Genomic DNA, 9,045 nt, shown 5'->3' with positions numbered 1-9,045 from the left:
CGGGAAAACCCTGTTTCCCATCGAATCTCCCTCCAGCTGTTACTTCCTAGGTCGACCTCACCACGCGCTCCTCGGCGTTGCGGATGAATCCAACAAGAGGCAGTAGGGTGATCATCCCTTGTACTTATATGGTTGTGAGAATCATGTGATTCAGGATCAACCAATGAGCGCACAGTGAAGATAGTTTCCTATCCACACTGCGCACTCATTGGATCATCCTTCATATGTGATTAAGTTATGGGGATAGCGCCGAAGTCGCTTACCTTCACCTTATCCCCATGCTAACTTGTTACTTCATAAATCTACACATTCTCTAACTCCTATACTTTACCCCCTTCCTTATCATTGAAGTTCTCTCTACTTCAACATTTCACATCTCTTACCCCCTCCCTTATTCTCCATTTTCTCTCTACCTCACCTTCTCACGTAACTTCAAACACCCTCTCTTATCTTTCTTCGTACCCCTTTCACCCATTCTAATAAAACTCGAAAGGCGTCCACTCTTTCTTTCATATTCCCTCATTTCACTGGCCTCAAAACCGTCGAAGTAATCAAAGAATTTCCCCCTTGTCCGTCAAGATATCTCATCTGACATATACTCTCACATTCATTCTTCCGAAACGAGCAAAACCTGCCATTTTCTCGCCATGAACAACCGTCCTCTGCAGGGCGACACTCTGCCACCAAACTCAGTTTTGCACCCTCACGGTGCCAGCAACCACCAGGCACGAATAACTAGAGGCCCGCACATGCGAGCTGATTCCTTCGCCAGGATGCAAACGCACCATGTACAAAGATTCTTTATTCACCGGTACTCCGTCTTTAACCACTTTAGAGTGACCACAAACATTCCAGCACAAACCACTGGACCCCAATACAGGAGTGCCGTTTCCCAGCATGAAACTCCCATCGTACGCGATTAGAGGCTCCCTGACCGCCACTAGTCACGCAGTGATCGCACACTAACACTGAATGCAGCAAACACGACGCACGAACGACCAGAAACCCACACATGCGCGCCATTTCCTTTCTGTGAAAACGCCCGCTATGTGCAAAGGACGTAGACTCTCTGACTCACGCTACTCCTATGAGTCCCACTAAGCACCCACTAACAATGCAGCCAACGCCCAACACCATCAGCAGCCCGCACACGCGTACCATTTTCTCCCTGTGAAAACACCCGCCGTGTGCGATCAGACTCTCTGACCAACGCTACTCAGCAATTGCACACTATCAACCGTGCAGCCAATACCAAGCACAAACGACCAGATCTAGAAACTTGCATGACATCTTCTTCCTACGAAACACCCGTCATGCGCGGAAAAACTCTCTGATCAACGCTACTCAGGGATCGCATACTAACAGAGCAGCAAATACCAAGCACAAACAATCAGTGGCCCGCACATGCGTGCCGTTTTCTTTCCGGACTCTGAAAACACCCGCCACGTGCGGAAAGACTCTCTGAACAACGCCACTCAATGAACTCACACTAACCATGCAGCAAACACCGAGCACAGCCGATCAGCGGCCCAAACATGCGTTCCCTTTTCTTCTTGTCAAAACACCCGCCAAGTGCGGAAATACTCTCTGACCAACGGCAACGCTACTCAGTGATCGCACACTAACAGTGCAAGAAACACCAAGCACAAACGATCAGAGGCCCTCACCTGCCACCTGCATGCCCTTTTTTCCCTATGAACACACCTGCCATTGGCGGGAAAACTCTCTGATCAACGCTACTCAGTAATCGCACCCTAACAGTGCAACAAACTCCGAGCACAAATGACCAGAGGCCCGCCCATGCGCGCCATTTCACCCCTATGAAAACACCCGGCATGCGCTGAAAGACTCTGACCAACTTTACTCATTGATCGCACACTAATAGTGCAACAAACACCGAGCACGATCGGAAGCCCGCACATACGCGCCATTTCATTCCTGTGAAAACACCTGCAATGTGCGGAAAGACTCTCTGATCACCGCTACTCAGTGATCGCACACTAACAGTGCAGCACACACCGAGCACCAACAATTAGAGGCTCGCACATGCGCGTCACTTCCTTCCTGTGAAAACAGCCGCCATATGCGGAAAGACTCTCCGATCAACGCTACTCAGTGATCGCACACAGTAACAGTGCAACAAACACCGAGCACAATCGGAGGCCCGCACATACGCGCCGTTTCATTCCTGTGAAAACACCCGCCATGCGCGGAAAGACTCTCTGATCAACGCTACTCAGTGATCGCACACTAACAGTGCAACAAACACCGAGCACAATCAGAAGCCCGCACATGCGCAGCGTTTCATTTCTGTGAAAACCCCCGCCATGTGCGGAAAGACTCTCCGATCAACGCTACTCATTGATCGCACACTAACTGTGCAGCCAACACCGAGTACAATCAGAAGCCCGCACATGCACGTCGTTTCATTTCTGTGAAAACACCCGCCATGTGCGGAAAGACTCTCTGATCAACGCTACTCAGTGATCGCACACTAACAGTGCAACAAACACCGAGCACAATCAGAAGCCCGCACATGCGCACCGTTTCATTTCTGTGAAAACCCCCGCCATCACGGTGCGGAAAGACTCTCCGATCAACGCTACTCAGTGATCGCACACTAACCGTGCAACAAACACCAAGCACCAACGATCAGAAGCCCGCACATGCACGTCGTTTCATTTCTGTGAAAACACCCGCCATGTGCGGAAAGACTCTCTGATCAACGCTACTCAGTGATCGCACACTAACAGTGCAGCAAACACCGAGCACAATCAGAAGCCCGCACATGCACGTCGTTTCATTTCTGTGAAAACACCCGCCATGTGCGGAAAGACTCTCTGATCAACGCTGCTCAGTGATTGCACACTAACAGTGCAGCAAACCCCGAGCACCAACCATCAGAGGCCCGCACATGCGCGCCGTTCCATTCCTATGGCTATGAAAACACCCGCCATGTGCGGAAAGACTCTCTGATCAACGCTACTCAGTGATCGCACACTAACTGTGCAGCCAACACCGAGTACCATCAGAAGCCCGCACATGCGCGCCGTTTCATTCCTGTGAAAACACCCGCCATGTACGGAAAGACTCTCTGATCAACGCTACTCAGTGATCGCACACTAACAGTGCAGCACACACCGAGCACAATCAGAAGCCCGCACATGCGCGCCATTTCATTTCTGTGAAAACACCCGCCATGTGCGGAAAGACTCTCCGATCAACGCTACTCAGTGATTGCACCCTAACAGTGCATCAAACACCAAGCACCAACGATCGGAGGCCCGCACATGCGCGCCGTTTCACCCCCATGAAAACACCCGCCATGCGCGGAAAGACCCTCTGATCAACGTTACTCAGTGATCGCACACTAACAGTGCACCAAACACCAAGCACAAACGATCAGAGGCCCGCACATGCGCGCCGTTTCACCAACTGAAAAGAAAACACGCCAACACGAAACCTCTCCGGACCTCGCTACTCGGTGTCCTCACGGTATAAAAGAACCATCAAACACCAAGCAGGAGCGACCGAGAACGATCCGTACATGCGCTGTTTTCTCCAAAATATAGTACAAAACGGACCAAAACACACCTTCTTTCCTCGTGATTTAAGGAGACTCCCCTCAGCGATAGAAACTGCCAACGCTGCTGCCAGGCTGTGGTTCCTTAGACGACTGCATTCCTTAATAGTCCAGGTCTGTGTCGCCGTCACTGTGTCAACACAAGCAAAACTTTACAAACAACAACGGTAAAAGAAAATATCCCTAATTAGAGGGAGACAAAACACGTCAAAACAGCAACAACAGACATAAAGACAAAATATCTGAGGGGAATCCCGCCTCAAATCGATGTCACCAAAAACGTGCACGCCTCCCTGAAATAACCAAAGCCGTGCGCTCCGTGACGGCTGTCGTCTAGTGTCGATGCCGCGAAGAACTGCAGTATGTGTTGGGAATGCTCGGCTTGCTGGCTCCAACGCTCTGTCGGAGCTTGCTGCACCTCGGTCGCGATGTGGTAGTCACCTTCCTCGGCACAGGAGAGCTGGAAACCGGGCTGATCTGCTAAGAAAACAACACGTTTAGAACACAAGTATCAACTAAAGACAAAGCAAATGCAAATCAAGCACGAGCGAACCGAGCGAAAGCCCGGCACCAAAGATATGCAAAACAGCACGTGTACACATTAACCACCCCAAACCATTGTTCCCAGGAAAACATAATTGGACAAAAAACACAAACGTTTGTTACCGCATTTTCGCCCCAAACCTGCCGTATCTTTAACATCCGACGTTTCGACCCGCCAGGTAGGACTCTTCCGCCCTTTCAATATGTGAAGAGGCCGCCAAAAGTCTGTCAGAGCTTGCTGCATCTCAGTCGCGCTGTGGTAGTCGCCTTCCTCGGCCTGGGAGAGCTGGAATCCGGGCTGAGCTGCTAAGAAAACAACACGTTCAGACCACAAATTCTGAACCTACAGTAAAGCAGCTAAACCCAACTCGAGCATTCACCCGCCACGCTGGCACACACCTCACGTGGTCACAAAGGGGATCCTGTCACGAGTTTCCCTCCCTTCCTAAGAACAAAACCTCCTACGTTCCGTTCCAAACAAAAGATAATGAAATTCCCACCCAGTCAACTAAGGCAAACAAATGCAAATCAAGCAGTAAAAACCGGGAGAAAACCCGACACCAAAGATATGCAAAACAACACGTGAACAACGACACCCAAACGAGTGTTCCCAGAAAAGCAGAATTCGACACATACAACAACGTAGATTACCGCATTTTCCACCCAAACCTGCCATATCTCAGCCATCCTGAAGTTTTCCCCCCACTATGTGGGACTCGTCCGTCCTTTCGCTACGTGGAGATGGTCTGCCCAAGGTCTGCCGGAGCTTCTGGTTCCATCGCCCCGCCGTTACTTGCTGCACAGCTGAACCTCAGAAATTGTCTTCCTCCGTCAAACTGGAGTCTATGCTGCCTCCCTGTGTGCTTATCGACAAAATACCCAGTCAACTAAAAGCAAACAAATGCAAATCAAGCACGTGCAAACCAGGCGAAAGCTCGACACCAAAGATATGCAAAACAGCACGTGAACAAAACGGCACACAAACCATTGTTCCCAGAAAAGCAGAATTCGACAAATACCACAACGTATGTTACCGCATTTTCCACCCAAACCTGCCGTATATCCACCGTCCTGAAATTTGACCCCACTAGGTAGAACACTAGGACTGTTCCGTCCTTTCGATGCGTGGAGAGGGTCTGCCCAAGGTCCGCCGGAGCTTCTGGATCCCTCGCCCCGCCGTTACTTGCTGCACAGCCGAACCTCCGAAGTTGTCTTCCTCCCACTGGTAATCCGGAGTCTAGGCTGCAACACTGCGTGCTCCTCGGGCACAAAACCCGCCCGGCGGCGAGAAACGTGGTCGTGAAACCGCAAGCGGCGGAGACCTGGTCGTCCATCGCCAGGCGACCTCGGCGTTGCGGATGAATCCAACAAGAGGCAGTAGGGTGATCATCCCTTGTACTTATATGGTTGTGAGAATCATGTGATTCAGGATCAACCAATGAGCGCACAGTGAAGATAGTTCATGTCCCACGTTAATGGAACAGTCCACGCATGCGGACTGAGCCCCCAAGAGTTAAATCTGGCTAGAGAGACTCATCGTCGAATACATAATGGTTGTGTAACACTTTTGTTTGTGCTTGAGTATTCCCTAGAGGGATAAAGACCAATATTTGTGCGAGAGAACACATTATCTTCAATTCGTCCATTCCCTCACCTTGTGAGATTTCCCGCCATAGTAGGAGATGATAGGAACAGTGAAGACGGCAAACAATTCTGTAGAGCTGACGATGAAGCCACTCTTGGCGCTGGAAAGCTCGAACCGCCCCTCGATAGAGGATATAACACCGGGAGTCAGTCCTAAAAGTATGGCGGTCTGTAGAAAATAAAGAAAACATCATTTTTCAAAACAGTTATTCCGTTTTTGCAGATTCCTAAGCTAGCTGGATGCACTGTTCGCCAAATTCCAAAATTTCACTCGTTGGAATTTTCAACTGGATCGCTCAGTCCTCTTCAGCTGTCTGACGTAATCTCTCTGGTCACGTGATGTAAGGCACACGTGACGTAATGCACTTGTGACGTCATCAGTGGGGTCAAAGGTTGATGGAAGGAGATATTGAGATTTCTTTACGGGATTGTTCAAAGCAAGGTCACAAGACCACTTCAAGGCAATTAACTAAAAAGTTGGAAACTGTGCACGGAGGTAGCGGTGAGCATTTGTTTTTAGGGCTGATAAGTTGTAAACTGTTGTCGTCGAGAGAGTTCCGTAATTTTGCTGTCCGGGGAAAGAAACTGTTGCTATAGAAGGACTTAGAAACCGGCAATTGAAGAGAAAAGCGATGTGAGTTTGAAGAGAACCTAGTGTTGCGCTGGAAGGCTCGCACCGGAGGGACAAGTGAGATCAGGTTGGTGCTCTGCTACTTCTAACAATCTTTATTCAGACGTTACACGTGCAAGCTGATACACTTCATTTTGAATTATTATTTATACATGTCGCGAGTATTACATGCATAAAAGCAATGAACTTGATGCAAACCTCGGTGGCACAAAGAGCGCACATGAAGAACAGCAGACATCGTGGCGAGTTGAACACTTGCAGCCAATCCGGCGAGAAACAGAATAATCCACACCGCCCCTCCCCTTCCTCTTCGCCTTCCTTGCCATGCTTGGCGTCGTCTGACAGGGGGCGCTCCTCCTCCGAAGGCGCCTCCTGGCGAAGGTCCCGTAAACTGCCTGGTAACGACATGCCTGGATGCGGCAGAAAGATATTGATGAGAATGCAATTTACATTTCTTTTATGAGACGTCACTTTTACAGTGTTATCGACAAACATAAATTTAGTGCACAAACCTCTGAATCTATGATTTCTAAAAATATAAACAATGAAATGGTGTAGCATTTTGTTTTGTCGCCATGTAGTGTTCTGGGTGGATGAAAATTTAGTTGTTAATTCAATCTTATGTCCGCTTAGTGTTCGCATATGCCCACGTATTACTCATGATCATTCACTAATTTGTTCAACTATTTGCTTCTATTGATACGTTTTTCTGGGATAAAATCCTCTCTTACTACAATAGGGTTCTTTGTTCCAGCTGCGCATGTGCAGCAAAATACATTATGGGTAATATATCAAAGGTAAAGACCCTAGAGAACAAACCGACCTACAGAGCACAGTTATTCAAACCGACCTACAGAGCACAGTTATTCAAACCGACCTACAGAGCACAGTTATTCAAACCGACCTACAGAGCACAGTTATTCAAACCGACCTACAGAGCACAGTTATTCAAACCGACCTACAGAGCACAGTTATTCAAACCGACCTACAGAGCACAGTTATTCAAACCGACCTACAGAGCACAGTTATTCAAACCGACCTACAGAGCACAGTTATTCAAACCGACCTACAGAGCACTGTTATTCAAACCGACCTACAGAGCGCAGTTATTCAAACCAACCGACCTGCAGAGCACGATTCTGGACTCTGGACATATCTGAAGCATTGTTGACACAGCTGAAGCAAATACAGTCAAGTGCCAAATAACGCAACGGCATGATGGTAAAATTTTGTCCCCAAATTCGCAGACTTCTAGCTGGGGTTTTAAAATCCGAACCGTGTTCGATCTGACGTAATCGGACAGAACAGGCGTTCTATCTGGGGTCACCTGCGGTCATCCCTTTTCCCTTATTTTCCTTCCGTGCCAGTCTTTCTCCTCAACCAACAAGGCAAATTTAGCATCATTTAGCCCAGGTAGACAGCCCATCCTTTTCCGCAAACCCTGGAGAATGCAGCATGCGGTGATCGGGGTGTGAACCCGCGACCTCTCACATACAGCACCTTACGTACTTCGACATATTGCTTAGACCCCACAATATATCGTCACAACTGAGAAGTTGATAAGTAGAGCAGAACACGACACGTACCAGAGCAATCGCACCCGGATTGGCGTCCTTGTAATACGTAGCATAGTATAGTCGCCACATGTAGACTTTGCATTTCCCCCCAAAAGTTTAAGTCAAATTGCTCTCTTTCTCTCTTGTTCTTTTTCCAGTCTCCACATTTCTTCAAATCATCACAACCCTGCAATAAAGGGCCATACGGTTGTTAACGTTAATTCGAGACTTTAGCATTTCTTTGTCGTTGCATTGAAGGGGCATCTAGTGTGCGTAAAATTCGGTAAACTCAGCTCTTTTGGCAGTCCATATGTGACAACACAGCCATACGTACGAATCACTGAGGGTTAGTGGGGAGGGGGGCACGGAGGAATTTGTATGAGATTTCTTTGTAACGTTACCTATTTTGCCGCAGGCCAGGAAAGACAAAAACAAAACGCCACTCACCTGTAACCACCCCTGAGTTCCCTCCAACAGTGCAAATCTTTCCCACCACGAAGTTCACTCAGTCTGAAGTTGCTGCGTTTGCTGTATTCCGACGGAATTCTTGGCGCTCGACGCCCCACTATGACTTTTCCGTACCACAGTGTGACCCTGCAGATGACCCCTGTGCGATTACGTCCACATGAATGACTGCTAGCACACTGGGTGGGCTTGTGTCTTGAGTACAAAACCTTACAAAGTCAACACAAATGACCCCCTTTACGAGCATATTAATGACTCTTTTGCTCAACGCAACACTCGAAATAGACTTAAGCAACATGAGACAGCCCTCGGCCAACTAAAACACATAACGTTTGATTAATTACAGCCGAGTTGTTTTGGTCCCGAAACTTGAGCACTGTAAAACATAGACTACTCTCCTAGCCTTGAAACCTCGAAGACCTATGGTATACAATTGTGGATCACACTATTTGCTGAGCATAAATTTGCTAGGCGTCCCACTGACCTCAGCAACTTTATCACTACTCTCCGAGCAGATGTTAGTCTCCGGCTGTTTTCTAAAACTTTGTAGACGTTTGTAGCGGGCTTTCTATTCTATACTATTTTCTTGATGTGTCGCGGCCTAGGCAAAATGGTAAGCCCGA

At 48.4% G+C, this 9,045-nt stretch overlaps 2 protein-coding genes across 4 annotated transcripts; both read right to left on the bottom strand.

The window, feature by feature from the left end:
* Positions 1-3,807: 3,807 nt before the first annotated feature.
* On the bottom strand, positions 3,808-5,478 carry LOC118404817. Of its 3 annotated transcripts, none has more exons than XM_035804176.1 (3): positions 4,778-5,478; positions 4,268-4,429; positions 3,808-4,060 (listed from the first exon to the last, which is right to left on the bottom strand). In XM_035804176.1, the coding sequence occupies exons 1-3, from the start codon at positions 4,800-4,802 to the stop codon at positions 3,843-3,845; spliced, it is 405 nt and encodes a 134-aa protein (XP_035660069.1). In that variant the 5' UTR covers positions 4,803-5,478; the 3' UTR covers positions 3,808-3,842. The 3 variants fall into 3 exon arrangements, with proteins under 3 accessions (XP_035660069.1, XP_035660067.1, XP_035660068.1); XM_035804174.1 differs by having other exon boundaries at positions 3,810-4,060; positions 4,250-4,429; XM_035804175.1 differs by having other exon boundaries at positions 3,811-4,060; positions 4,250-4,429; positions 4,796-5,478.
* A 281-nt stretch (positions 5,479-5,759) lies between these two features.
* LOC118404915 (solute carrier organic anion transporter family member 4A1-like) lies at positions 5,760-8,836 on the bottom strand. The gene is made up of 3 exons (XM_035804298.1): positions 8,405-8,836; positions 6,600-6,811; positions 5,760-5,939 (listed from the first exon to the last, which is right to left on the bottom strand). The coding sequence occupies exons 2-3, from the start codon at positions 6,807-6,809 to the stop codon at positions 5,760-5,762; spliced, it is 390 nt and encodes a 129-aa protein (XP_035660191.1). The 5' UTR covers positions 6,810-6,811; positions 8,405-8,836.
* Positions 8,837-9,045: the final 209 nt, after the last annotated feature.

This window comes from Branchiostoma floridae, chromosome 17 (assembly GCF_000003815.2).
Source record: "Branchiostoma floridae strain S238N-H82 chromosome 17, Bfl_VNyyK, whole genome shotgun sequence".
Classification (NCBI taxonomy): domain Eukaryota; kingdom Metazoa; phylum Chordata; class Leptocardii; order Amphioxiformes; family Branchiostomatidae; genus Branchiostoma; species Branchiostoma floridae.
Note: the sequence above shows the minus strand (reverse complement) of the source record. Positions and strands in the feature narration are given on the sequence as shown.